The 15,474-nt window shown below is 34.4% G+C and overlaps 1 protein-coding gene across 7 annotated transcripts in view; it reads right to left on the reverse strand.

Moving 5' to 3' along the window:
- Positions 1 to 15,474, reverse strand: part of LOC126976344 (myocyte-specific enhancer factor 2) — a 200,830-nt gene that overhangs the window by 11,862 nt on the left and 173,494 nt on the right. For all 7 annotated transcript variants that reach the window (XM_050824638.1, XM_050824642.1, XM_050824641.1 and 4 more), the window contains exons 2-3: positions 10,266 to 10,413; positions 137 to 274 (exon numbers count right to left, since the gene is read on the reverse strand). In XM_050824638.1, the coding sequence (XP_050680595.1) occupies positions 137 to 274; positions 10,266 to 10,319 (192 nt within the window). In that variant the 5' untranslated portion in view covers positions 10,320 to 10,413. The remainder of the gene's footprint in view (positions 1 to 136; positions 275 to 10,265; positions 10,414 to 15,474) is intronic.

Genomic DNA, 15,474 nt, shown 5'->3' on the forward strand with positions numbered 1-15,474 from the left:
TGGTTTTTGAGGCAATATTAAATTACATTTGAAATTTCTTTCATGAATACACTTTACAATTATAATTTACATAGTTATATAATATTATATATTAGAGACTATCTTACTAGTATAGGTACTTGTTTTATATAACTACCTTGTCCATGTCCGTGCTTGCATACTGGTAAAGTTTATTATTGGAGCTGAAGATTATCAGAGCGATCTCGCAGTCACAGAGGACGCTGAGCTCGTAGGCTTTCTTCATTACTCCAAACTTTCTTTTATTGAACGTCACCTGTAAGTGAAAATTTAATATTATAAATTGGCTGCTATGAACTAGATATTCATCTACAAAATTATATTCAGATACAATAAAAATATCATGGTTTTATATGTTAAAAATTATTACGTAATAATTTTGAAATTTAAAACGTTTTTAATTATCTAATGGTTAACAAATAATTTCAAATCATTTAACTAATAAAAAAAAAAAAGGTACAATTATATGATTTAAAAAAAAACACAATCAATAACCTCTTTTTATCGTAAAGGTTGTATGGTTGAGTGAGTGACATCAAATCAAATCCAATATATTTTTTTCATTTAGATTAAAGAAATGATAGGTATTATTTTAACAATAACCACGACTTATCAAAAGGATTAGCTTCAATGCGGAGAAGTAGCAAGAAAGTCATTGCTGCGCTTTTTAATCAACATTAACAGCTTCATTTTACATATAATTTTAATAAACAATCTATGTAGTATGATGCAATAAATATTATATATTCAATGACTTAAGCAAGCAAGTTAAAAAAATAAATAAAAAACTTAAATAAACCATATTCATGAATAAGAGGGTGTGTCTCCATTTGTATGTGTGTGGAATAAAGTTGTGTGTGAATATAAGTTTGTCATAAGGTTATTGTGTTCATAAAACACTTACGTTTTATTAATGAGGTGAGGTGAGGGTTATCACTTTAAAACATAACAAATTGTTTAGATTTGCAATAGCGACATCTCAAGTCACTTCCTAATAGTCAAATATTGGGGTTGAGCAGGTTATCAACTATATCCTGTATTCATTATAAAGTAGATCCTATAGATGAAGCCACAACCTAAGAGTTGAACAAAGGATACGAAATTTTATCAACGAGACGTCACTCGAACAGTTGGCTCAGTTGGAATGAGCGCTCGCACGGAACGCGAGGGGTTGCGGGTTCGAGTCCCGCATCGTTCATAAAATTTTGTTTTCAGTTATATTTGTATAATAATTAATCCCAGAAGTGAGGGTTATCACTTTCAAACATAACAAATTGTACAGAAATAAGATTTGAATGAATTCAAATGACATTGTTGTCTACTGTGTCGCTAACAGTAGAAGTCAAATAAGCATTATGAATATATTGTGTCTTAATTTTAAAACAATGTGCATAATTTTAAATTTGTGAAAAGGGTCACGAAATAATTATATTTACAATGCAATGATTTTAAATACCAAAAGACAATCAATATGAGTCATAATATAACACGAATACAAAATTTATACAATTATAATGATAATAATGTTCATACTTTTACATATTTACCATATTTTCCTCATAACGAAAACCTTATTCGTCATTTCCTGTGTATTACAGGAATGTAAACAGTTTGGAATTTTTTAAAAGATTTCCTTCACTACTGTAATTATAATATTATATACAAATTTAGTAGGTACGCTTCCACGTAATGATAGTTTTAATTTTATGTAGTCTTAGTATTGTAAATATAGTAAGTCTATTGTATTACAGATTATTGGTCCTTCAATTTAGTTTAATTGATATATTTTAAGTGTGCGACAGAAGTGAGCGACATCTCAAGTCAATTTCCTAATATGCAATTATAGTGGTTGAGCAGGCTATCATCTCTAAAGTAGATTTTTTTATGACATTAAGAGAAGCGAGAGCAGGACATTCAACTGATGGTAATTGAGACGCCCTGCCAATAACAATGCAGTGCCGCTCAGGATTCTTGCAAAACCCAAAAATTTAGTGGCGCTACAATTGCGCTCGTCACCTTGGGACAGAAGATGTTAAGTCTTATTTGCCCAGTAACTTCACTAGCTACGGTGCCTTTCAGACCCAAACACAATAATTCTTACACATTACTGCTTCACGGCAGAAAAAGGCGACGTTGCGGTCCCCATAATCTAGCCGACATCCTGTGCAGAAGAGCCTCCCACTTGGTAGATCTGGCCACAATCCGAGAGTTGAACATATCAAGATTTATGCTCATGCCTCATGCGGACGGTTGGTTTAGTTGGTAAGAGCGCTTGGACGTAACTCAAGAGGTGCGGGTTCGTATCCCACATCGTCCATAAATTTTGCTACTAATTAAATTTGAAAGAAAATTTGTACAGGAATTTATTTCCTTACCGGTGATATTGCTTTGACAATTTGGGTAACGTCAGCTGTATGTAAATGTTTGTTTAACTTGATTCTTATCACAATGATGTAACAACTGGTTAGCAGTGCTACATTGTTTATCGATATCATCTCGATTAAATGATGATATGACATCAATATTATTATAGCATAAACGATTTTCTTAATGACACCACGGACTGGGAATAAAGCGAACACCCTCAGGCTCTTTAATTATAAATGTTTATTGTACGATATCACATTGTAATCCATATTTTATATAAAAAAAAAGTCCGCTGAGTTTCTTGCGCCCATTCTTCTCAGGTCTGAGGCAGTCTCTTTCGAATGGGTGGTAGTTTTTGACGTTCAATAAGTGATTTTAAGTCCTATTTTGAATAAAAGTATTTGAATTTGAATTTGAATAATATAAGCCGTTATTAACAGGTTACATTCATATTGACAAACACCACCATCTGATGACTGAATTTTCTTCCACGTACAAAAAAACTCAACACGCTCCTGTGATTCCTCTGGAGTTGCACGAGAATGTGGGCGCCGGTGATCACTTAACATCAGGTCAGGACTCTTACGCTCGTTTTTCTCCTTTTCCTTCTGTATTTCGATCGGAAGGGCGACGTAGCTAGTGAAATTACTGGGCAAATGAGACTTAACCTCTTATGTCTCAAGGTGACAATGATTGCAGTGCCGTTCAGAATTTTTGGGCTTTTCAAGAATCCTAAGTGGCACTGCAATGTCCATTACATTACTTAATTTATCTTTATTAATCATTACTGCAGGGCGTATCAGTTAACGTCCTGCTCGTATCGTCCCGTATTTTCATAAAAATAAATTCTTACTTTTTCCACTATTTTCTATATAAAGTTATACTAAACCATGTTTTGCCTGCTATCGTTATAAGTTTATCAATTCTAATGTGTATTGTCCTCCACGTTGTTATCTTGGGGCACGATTCTGTGATGGACTTACTCCATATAATTTGCACCATGAAGGGTGTGTACTTTGTAAATGATACGCCCTGCAATAATGCAGTGCCACAATGCTTGATCGAATGCAAAATTTTCTCTGCGTCATTACAATTGTGCTCATCATTTTGAGCTGTTTATATGGTGTTATGTCTCATCAGCCCAGTAATTTCACTGACTACTGCGCCTTTCAGACCAGAACACAATACTGCTTCACAGCAGAAAGATTGCCAATCTGTGGGTTGATTAATCAAAAAAAAAAACTTCGTTTAAAAAAACTGACTGCAAAAACAGAAATGTAATAAATAATTTAATAAATATTTATTTAGTACACGTCTTATACAAACCTAATACCTTTAATATTAATAAAATACTCCCTATTAATAGGGATTAAGTCGTATGAAAATGAAAATTACTGGGCGAAATTGTGTCAAATATTTATGGCTAAAATTCTGCATCAAACCAAAGAAGAATTATGTAAATCGGATCAAAATCTCAGCGTAATCGGTGTACATACATAAAAAAATACCGATCGTATTGAGAACCTCCTCCTTTTTGAAGTCGGTCAAATGATCAACTTTCATTTGTGGATATTTAACATGCTCCTTCCGATGGATTTTTAAGAAACTTCTAAATTTTTACATTCTAAGACTAAGATCGATAGAGCGTATTTAGCTGACTGTAAGCTTATCATCCTAATCTTTGATTTCGTTTTTATATTCATTTGACAGCTGGAATTATGAAAATTTATTGAATTAGGCGTTACTTTGCGGAAATCCATAATTATACAAATGATTTAAGTTTTCTTTAGTATTGATTCTGCCAATATTTGTTTTTAAAACAATTTGACACGTGTTTCGCCTCTACACGAGGCATCCTCAGGACGTGTGGACTCGCCAAAATGGAGTCTCGTGCCAGATTTGCAAAATTGAAGTTCGCGTTTTATCACACTCAGCTAAGTTTTACGAAACTAAAAATCTCAGCAAAGTCTAATCTCTATAGATCTGCCTTAGTGTCACATGTTACAAAATATTTTGGACGCAGAAATTACTATACATAATGAACGTAGTAGTAGTAAAAGAGAGGAAGAATCACAAATAACGACCCATATAGTAGCAAACCTCGATGTGAGAGGTCCTTTGCACATACCAGTGGGAGGTTCTTTTGTACAGGATGCCGGCTAGATTGAATGGGTACCACAACGGCGCCAATTTCTGCCGTCAAGCAGTAATGTGTAAGCATTACTGTGTTTCAGTCTGAAGGGCGCCGTAGATAGTGAAATTACTAGGCCAATGAGACTTAACATCTTATGCCTCAAGGTGACGTGCGCAATTGTAGTGCCGCTTAGAAGCTTTGGGTTCTTCAAGAATCCTGAGCGGCACTGCATTGTAATGGGCAGGGCGTATCAATTACTATCAGCTAAACATCCTGCCCGTCTTGTCACTAACTTTCATAAAGAAAAAAAAGGATTTATGCTAGAATATTTTATGTGTCTGTAATTACACTGTACCAGCTTTTTGCACCATAAAAAGCAGATGATAGTGAAGTGGTTCGTTAGTAAGGTTAGAAGGGCATGATGACCTTAGTGTTCGAAGTCAGGAGCAACACATGCGGCGCTATCAGTCCGCAGACCACTCTGCGAATCACTATCGTCTAAGGCCAACGACCGCTACCACCGACACTCGTATTAATTGTGCCTGTACACACAGTTTAACAAGTACGGACTTATAGACGTATCCTTATGTATAAACTTTGTTGCAATTTCACGCAATAACCACTAAATGGAGCTCAATGAATTTCCACGATAATATAGCTTTTTTATGACAATAAGTGTCGAGACGAGCATGACGTTCAGTTGATGGTAATTGATACACTCTACCTACTAATACTAACTACTACAATGCAGTGCTGTTCAGAATTCTTGAAAAACCCAAAATTTCTGAGCAGCACTACAATTGCGCTCGTCACCTTGAGACATTAGATGTTAAGTCTTGTTTGCCCAGTAATTTCACAAGCTACTTACTACTCTTCAGACCGAAACATAATAATGCTTACACATTACTGCTTTACGGTAGAAAAAGGCGCCGTTGTGGTACTCATAAGTGTCAAGTAGAAAAAAAATCTACTATCTGCGAGTTATTCTGGCGTGTGCTGGAAAAACTGCTAGTGTTACATGTATATAATGTAAATGTAAATATTTATATTAAGGCGAAGAGTAAGCAGAATACATGCAAACAAGCTGTTTTTATACAAGTTTTTTGGTGAAAATATAGCATTTCGAGCTATGAACACCACTTAATCCTGTTGCATATAATACACTTAAGTCTTATTTGTAGGTTTCTAATGCTTGCTGTTGGTTATAGTTTTCACTCCAGAGCCTATTTGAACTACCACTTTTCCTTGCAGTTAAACAGGTTTATTGGCATGGCATGACGCATTTTTTTAGTACAACTCTCAGAAAAGTTATTCTTATAGCTTTACTTTTTTGTGTAGGTATATTTATTCAGATTAGTAATGAATAACGAGGATTGTAAGCATATAAACTGTTTTCCACGCAAGAATTTTGAAAACATTGACTTTGTTACATAGATGGCGGGCCGGCAGCCGTGAACTCATATCGCTCAAGGTCGCTGGCATTTAGTGTCGCCTTAAATAGTCTTACAAAACAGCCTACGACAGCATATTATATGTATCTTTTATGTGTAAGCCATTATCGCAAAAATAGGGATCCATAAAGACAATAAAAAATGATAATTTATTTCTAATTCGCATCTGGTAGTAACAAATTGATTCTCAAATTTTATATCAAAATAAAATACCTTTATCGCTTATGGTTTTATAAAATATCTAAAGTTTGTTTTATACCTTTTACAATTTGGATATACTTAACAATACGTTTTAGGATACTTTAGTAAATTTAAATTACTTTTGTATGTGTGTGTGAGTATTAGTACAACAATCAACGTTATTATATGTATGTGTAGGTCTACTTAATAACTATTGATAAAAGGCATTTATTTTCTCAAAATTGATTCCTTTAGAATTCCTTCTGATGCCATGAACATCAGGAACCACCTCTTCGGAAACAAATAGCGCTCTGAGAGAGAAGAAGCGGCGCATGAAACTCTCCCAGCATTTTTTTGTGCGCTCTTTTTAATAAAATATACAATATTGTACTGTCATTGTTATTGCTATAAAATAATCATAATCTAGTCCCAGGCTGTCCGATCACTTAGATATTCAGCTGTGGAGTAGGGGATTTACGACGGAGACATTTTTTATAAAAACCATTAAATTTATTTATAGGCAATGCCAGAAAAGTGGCTGGGCCTTCACTATAAAAGTGTATGCATTTACCCTTAAAGCTATTATGTATCATATGATATGTTATATATTAAGAGTTCGATTTTGCATAAACGAAAAAGTTCAAAATATAATCCCATCTTGTCTTTTAATTTGATAGTATAATATATTATCGATGTTATGAACTATCGATGAGATCACTGAGATTAAATTATCAATAAATTAATCAATTTTAATTATGTACGGTGCGGTTCAGAGATGTTTTTTGAGGTGTGACGCACTTGTATGGCGAGGTTGTTACGATGCACGTAAGGTAGGTGACCGCAGGGGTAGCAACACTGAGGTGATTCGAATAAGAATAAAAGTGATCACTTTTTGAGTTTTTTCAAATCGACACACAATAGGACACGCCATAAATTATAATATCATCCTCACCACCTGGATGTGTGGCGTTTCTTTATAGTGCGGTTTTTAAGGAATTTCTTCCATGTACAACCAAGTTTTGGAATGAGCTTCCTTGAGCGGTGTTTCCGGGACGAAACGACATGGATACCTTGTTGAAACACACCTTCCTTTTAAGCCGGAAACGCTCCTGTGATTCCTCTGGTCTTGCTCGTTTGTCCTCTTCTTCCATACACAATACAACTGCAGCTTCACGGTAGAAAAAGACTTGTACTTTCTGGCCAGAATCCTGTGAAAAACTTCTTCTTCTTCACATAAACATCAAAATAACTAAACTAATTTAACACAACAAAAGTGTGTGAGTACTTACGTATGTTCGCACGCAAGAAGATAAACCTCTTAAGGGTGAAGAACCAAAATACTTAATTATTTTTATTCCTTGTGCTATTTCAAGTTTGTAGAAAGAACAATATTTTAATTAAGAAGGTTTTAAATAAAAAAAATGAAGATATTATTATACCGCAAAATTTTGTTGATTAAGCTTTTATTAAAATATCCTTAAATTATTTTATACAATTGATTATTTTTTATAAAACAACATTAACATATTGAAATTTATCTAATTATCGTCCATTGGTTGTGGTTCAGTAGACAAATGAGTTACAAGAGGCTTGGTAGGACCAGCTAACGTCAGGGTGTCGAATTTGGGTGTAGATATTTTTTCCCTAACACGCCAAAAAAGTGTATAACTTTTATAAATGAAAATAAGGGACGAGATGAGCAGGACATTCAGCTGATGGTAATTGATACGCGCTGCCCATTACAATGCAGTGCCGCTCAGGATTCTTAAAAAAACCCAAAGCTTCTAAGCATCACTGCAATTGCGCTCGTCACCTTGAGACATAAGGTGTTAAGTCTCATTTGCCCAGTAATTTCACTATCTACGGCGCCCTTCAGAACGAATCAAAGCCATGTTAACACATTACTGCTTCACGGCAGAAATAGGCGCCGTTATGGTACCCATAATCTAGCCGCCATCCTGTGCAAAGGAGCCTCCCACTGGTAGCATACATAATAATAAATAGCTTCGAAAACGATGAATTAAAAATATAGAAACAAGACCCCGATAGACCAGTAAAGCTACTATCTACGAAAGATTAAAAGAATGTAAATGTATATAAAGAAATATCATAAGTATATATAGAGTCTGTGGGATCAGGTACTGCAAACCGTACAACCTTGGGTAATATCAAGTCAACTTTTTATTTTAAAAGGGTCAACCACCTAGCTTAATGCAGCTTTGTTTCTTCATATGTATATGAATAACGAATATATATATGCAGTTATATATAATATAGTAACTAGGAAGGAAAGTGAATATATGTTCATTCGTTTTTTTATATCTTTACGAAATGCATTGCTAATGGGAAAGGATTTTTTAAATAAAATTAATTAGTTTTGTTACGACAACATAGATACGCTCACTATATTTTTAAGTTTCTCAATAGATAATTAAAGTGGTATGTATATAGTGGATCGGCAAAACGATTTATTTTTTAATTTGTATTATAATATTATAATTATTTATAAAATTAGTATTTTATGTTCTATCTATAAATAGGTCTTCGAAAATGATATTGAGGTAATATATTTTTTTTCTAAACTGAATAATTTGCTCGAGAGTCACTTCGAAAATGGTAAAATGAGTGTCCCCACCTGTAACTTCTAAAATCTCTTGTTTTACTACTACTATCTACTGTATGTTTAAGAATGTATTTGTTTCCAGATGAATAAACTGCCTTAAGATCGTTCGTTTCTATTTAATTTATCTTCCAAACAAGATAGAAAAACATTAATAACAGCTATAAAAAGCTATATAGAACAGAAGGGCATAAAAGCGTCCATGGTAAGTACATTTTGTGAAAGGATTGTTGTAATAATACTAGGATATTGTCATTGTTTTTTTTTTTTTTTGGATGGAGGGTTGGTAGGGTCGGCTGATGATGTGATTGAATACGCTGGATAAGACTGGCTAATATTGGGCAAAGACCGTATAGTGTGGAAAAAACTGGAGTCCGCCTTCACCCAAAGAGGGGCCCATACTACTAATTAAACATTAATTATTAAGAAATAGAAAAAAAAATTACTTACATAAAACTATTCTCTTTTTAAGTTCTTATAATATTAGGCTTAAGTTGGGTTTACTAACAATAATTATAAGTTTGTTTTAATTTTTTAAATTTAGTTTAACTTAATTATGTAATTTAGTATGGGAATAAAAGGCTTTTTTATTTTATTTTTATTTTATTATTGTCGTCGTTTAAAGCAGGCATGCAGTTTTTTTCAAAGGAACGCATTAAATTTCGGCCTGTGAATGCCTATCCTACGGATGTATGTCCTACATTTTGGTCGAATGATAATATCGCGAATCTGACAGCAAGAATCAGGTCATACTGCGTTCAGATCACACCTCTTGATATGATTGTGAGGATCCAATACCACCGAACAGAGAAGGGATGATGTAATTTCTAATGAAACTTGACAATATTTAGGTGATGGGGATAAATATTGGTAGAATTCTTATAATTCGAAATCTTCTTGTCCCAACTACCTCGGTGTCTGTAGACGAAGGTTTTAACCAGTTTGTGTTGCCAGTGATGACTTACGGTACGCAGACGTGGTTGCTAACTATAGGCCTTATGAGAAAGCTCATGGTTGCTCAGAGGGCAATGAAGAGAAAAAATAAAGAATGACGGAAACGTTAAAAAAATTTAGGATCCAACTGTTACTTTTGTATTACAGAGACGCGAGCGCATCTTAAAATTTTTGTCTCATCATTTTTTCATAATGACGTATCGTCATAAAATCTTGTATGCTTTGTTCAACTCTCAGGTTGTGGCTTCATCTACAGGATCTACTTTACAGTTGATAACCTGCGCGACCCCAATATTTGCATATTAGGAAATTGACTTGAGATGTCGCTCTTTCAAATCTAAACAATTTGTTTTGTTTTTAAAGTGACCCTCACTTCTAGGATTAATGCACAAATAAAATTTGAAAACAAAAATTTAAGACCTCTCGCGTTCCGTAGACTACGGTAAAGAGGTCGTGGGTTCGAGTCCCGTAACGTTCATAAAATTTTGTTTTCAAATTTTATCTGTGATGTTTGTGAACATAAATTAATAGCCTCACTAACCTGCCGATTCCGTTCATCCGTAATCCGAGATATTTGTATTTTCTTTCGACCCATGGTGGCAGCAATCTTGGAGGGTTAGAAGGGAACGGCTGAGAGAAAAATGGCGGCCGGTCGGCTGGCTGGCTCTGTATACGTCAACAGCTGCAATCTGTTAACAAAATAGATTCATTATATATACTACCACAAACCGCTTACCAGTGGGAGGCTCCTTTGCACAGGATGCCGGCTAGATTGGATGGGTACCACAACGGCGCCAATTTCTGTCGTCAAGCAATAATGTGTAATCATTACTGTGTTTCGGTCTGAAGGGCGCCGTAGGTAGTGAAATTACTGGGCAAATGAGACTTGACAACTTATGTCTCAAGGTGACGAGCGCAGTTGTAGTGCCGCTTAGAATTTTTGGGTTTTTCAATAATCCAGAGCGGCACTGCATTGTAATGGACAGGTCGTATCAATTACCATCAGCTGAACGTCCTGCTCGTTTCGTCCATTATTTTCATTAAAAAAAAAACTATATTACATACGGTATCAGATAACTATTTTGTATTGCATAGGTAATTACTGTTACTGATAGGGATAAATGCCGCCAAATGCGAAAGTCATTCTTACAAGGTCGGCTTCAAAATAAATATGTGGTTGAAGTAAAAATGGCTTTTATTTATTTTTGATAAAATATTTCTCAAAGAAACGTTTAAATGGACAATCGGAGTAGCTGTTTCATCAAATTTTAATAAACTTTTAGTATAATGAACAAAATTGATGAGAAAATTTATTGAATTTGGCGTTAATTTGCGGATATCAATAAGTATACATAAATATGAAGAACTTGAACGTGTTGAAACAATTAGAAATAATAAAACACAAAAACAACATGACAAATTTGGTCTCTTCACCATTGTTACGTATCTCTTACAGGGCTAATACGTCACAAAAACCGCCCAATCACACCGCACCAATCCATGCGACAATGCGGTCGAAACGCAACTCGGCGAAAACTGGAAGTCTAGTTGTTTGTTCTAGGTCAATGTTGATTTCTTTACTTTTTTTAATTTTGATACTATAATACATGGTTAATTTCACTTGCAGATTGTTCATTTTCACTCGACTCAAACATTTCCATTTCGACAAAATGACATTACTTTTTGCAGTTGTACCGAAATTTACAGTTGCTTTTTAAAAAAAATCATCCCTATAAAATTCAGGATTGAATAATAATAATCTTTAATTTTTATTGATATTTTTGTACCTACATTATATGAAGCATAATATTATGAACAACCTACGTTAATCGTTTCTAAATGAATGGAAAGCAGTAGGTGTATTGCACCTGGATTACGAACAGAATTATGTAAATCACCGGATATCGCCGTCAATAATTGAAGATATAATGGTGAATGTCGTGGTTCTCCACTTTGACGTTCAACGTTCATAACTTATTCAAATACAATTGTGTGTCTAACATAGAATACATTGCACGTAAATGACCCTAGGCTATCTTCCAAAATGATCATAAAATACAATGTTAGTCTGACAAAAAAAAATGTCACTAACAATAATAGAGTGAGGCATTTTGATGCCTGTTGGCGGTTTTTTTTTAATAGAATCCTTTTAGCGATGATTTTGATCCATACCGCCAAGACTTAGTAGAATATATTTTAGACGCGTGCATTTTTCTTGTTAATGTTTTTTTTTATTTATATTGAGTGTAACTTCCGCTAATATTTGTCTTAAATTCATCGTGTTTCGCGTAATAGTAGTGTAGAGATACTAGGCAACCTCAGGAGGTGTGGAATCGCTAAGTTCTGGCACGAGACTCACAAACTGTCTAAATAACAGCATATCCAAACTTAAAAAGGATGGAGTGTCGAACTTCAGGTAAGTGCCCCTTTAAATTAATAAAATTATGTAACTAACTTGACTTTTTTAATCATTTTGCTAAATAATGACATTTCAAATGTCTAAACAAAATGTTCTTGCCTTGTGTTCGCGTCTGTCTGTCTCTTTCGCACCATAATCAACCGCTCGGACATTTTAATAAGCAGTTGTGAGTCTAAAAGTACGTCAATGTAAATCAATGAAAAACAGTTAAATCCTTGGTGAAGTAATAAGAGCAGTTAGGGCAATTATTGAGGAAAAAGTTAAAAAAACAACGATTGAATTGAAAAGCACTAGTGCGGAAAGTAATAACTTTTCGTCGGCTAAATAACAGAACATTGATTTAAACTATTTTAATTTTTATTCGTTTGTTTTGTAATTTCGAGTCGGCCTAACGCCTAATATAAATTTACATCAAAAAAATTAGTCTGCAAGATATTTTACGTCTAAATATAATTATAACCAACTAAAACAATATATTATTTAAAGAGTACATAGTGGGCATATTTTGTACGATGTCCGCATCACAATTGACTGGTTTTGAACCTAAGATCATTTTTAATCGTCTAGATAGGCTAGGTTTTAAATTCAGGTTGAAAGTTATCCTCTATTTTCAGCAATGCACGCACACTTACACAAAGTGACATACAAATCGCGAGTGTAACACGCAGCATGTTACGCATAGTAAAGTAATAAACCTGGCCTGTTTTCATCGGTGGTCTATCAAGTGGCTAAGAGGCTCCATCTAGACGGATAAATTATACATAATATATATATATATATTGGATCAAAATCATCCATGTCCTTTTCGAAATTAACAGCTATTTCCTGTTTCTACGCGTCTGTCAACGCTTATGAATCAGATATAACTTTCATATTATATCGAAGCAATCTTGTTTGGTCAGTTCGTGATCGACGTTTCAAGTATAAATTCTTTTTTAAATAACCCTGTATTGTACGCAATTTTAATATTATGACAACCTCTTTAATTGAAAGTAAAAACATTCAAGTCTAGAACATATTAAATTTAACTCATTAAATTTTATGGGACATTCTTCAGAGGTTTACAAGAATAAAGACTAATTAGCTTCTCTGTCGGACACTCTTTTCAGAGTGGTCGTGGTTGCATTGCCGGTACACTGTGGGGTGTTCGGTAGGTCGATATCCTTTCTAAGGGTAGCTCTCCTGGCGATGTGCTTCCAATTGTGACGGTTAGAGGCGTTGCGAGTACACTGGATCATGATGGACTCAGTAGCCTTTGTGATGGCGTCTATCCAGCGGGTTGGCGAACGACCGCGTGCTCTCTTGCCTTCCTTCTGGCCCTGAACTACCAGTCTCTCCATCGATTTCTCATTTCTAGAGACGTGACCAAAGAACTTCAGTATTCTTAGTTGCACAATTGAAGATAGTCTGTCTTTAATACGAAGCATTTTGAGGATGGATACCTTGGTGCGAAATGCATCTCTAATGCATCGATTTTACGGCAATCCTACAGTCTTAGAGACCAAGTTACGGCACCATAGAGAAATATTGGAAACACAAAGTATTTCATCAATCTGACTTTAGTCTTCTTGGTAATCCTCTTGTCCCTCCAAATCTTTCCCAGTCGTTCTACTTCAGACCTAGTGATGGTGCACCGTAGTCTGATCTGGTCGCCACATCCTGCAGTACATGATATAGTAGAACCAAAGACTAATAAACTAACGCCATATAACAGAAGTGAACACATCATTAAGTTTAAGTTAATAATACGAAACCAACTAAACTCTGTTGTCCAGTATTTTTATGAAGTAGGTAATGAAAATTTACAATTAAAAAAAAAAACAAATAATATTACATTAAAATTTTGCCTGAACTTTCGCTGAGCGTATCATAGTCAAGTGTGACAACTCAGTCTCATTCAATACCCACTCAATGACAGACGGCCAACAGTGTCTTAAAATAGGTCTCCTATCGACTACCTTCGTTGAAAAACCCTTAAAATAATTTTCAATAAATTTTGTGATGATGTTAAAATTCCAATTTCATTTTTTTTATTCAAAATAGGATTTAAAATCACTTATTGAACGTATTTCATACATGTGAAAAAGTAAGTCTCAGACCTTAGATGAACGGGCGCAAGAAACGCAGCGGGCTTTTTTTTAATTTAGTTACAATATAATATGTAGATCGTACATTAAAATTTATAATTAAACTAGCTGACCCGACAGACGTTGTTCTGTATATAATAAAAAAAATACTGTTTTATAAGAATTTGCCAATAATATTTCAAACCATCAAGAATTATTTCGTAAAAAATGCTCCCTGTTGTTATAATGAAGTTGTTTCACAGCGGAACTGTCAAACCGTATGTCACTAAATTCTCTCATAGAAAAAATGTCCATACAAAACAAATATTGAAAATAAAAATAATTATGGGTCCCAAATCTAAATAAAAACTATCCTATCTCTCAAGTTGGACCAAACTTCACTGCATGAAGTAATCCCCATTTAAATCCGTTCATTAGTTTAGGAGTTCATCGCGGACAAACAACGTGTCACGTATTTTATAATATATATTAAGATATCCTGAGGGTGTTCGCTCCATTCCCAGTCTGTTATCGTTAAGAAAATTATTTATGTTATAATAACCTTTAAACACAAAAGTATTTACACGCTTTTTATTAGCATCACCTGTATGTATGTTTGTTTGTAACCGACTCATTAGGGCGCGATTTTGACCCACTTCAAACAGCCAGATTTCATTCATACTTCGTAGATTTATCGGGGATTGACAATACATATATATAATAAAGCGTGTTTTTTAGTTTTTTTAAACTACTTTTATTACCATGCTTTTGAATGTGTTTCATTCATTTCCTGGGATGATGGTCATTAGGGAATCATTCTCGTAAGCTCATTTACTTAAGTAAAAGCCTATTTTCAACACCTAATGTAGTGGAAAGTAGTTGCAGCCGAGACAATAGGCTTGCTCGACCTTGTCGTCCCCTTTTTTCTTATGGCTCATTGCATTTTCCCTTAAAAGGATAACACAGGCGCGCGAGCGTAAACCGTACGTGTACAATGGTGAAAAAAGCCTTCACATAATTTTAAAGGGACCTGCGCACTTCAATGTACCTTCAACTTGGCATCCAACAGGTTTAAATACAATACCACAATTGTTGCAATACAAAATATGAAGTTGGGTAAATATTTCGGGGCATGGGGTTAAATATTATTTATTATTTACACCGCAATATTTTGTTTGGTACAAAGAGGATGTAAATACTACGTTTTAAGAGGCGGGACTGAGTAAGTAAAAATAGAAATTTAGTTTAGTATGAAACGTGCAGTC

The sequence above is a fragment of the Leptidea sinapis genome, chromosome 40 (assembly GCF_905404315.1).
Source record: "Leptidea sinapis chromosome 40, ilLepSina1.1, whole genome shotgun sequence".
NCBI classification, from domain to species: Eukaryota; Metazoa; Arthropoda; class Insecta; order Lepidoptera; family Pieridae; genus Leptidea; species Leptidea sinapis.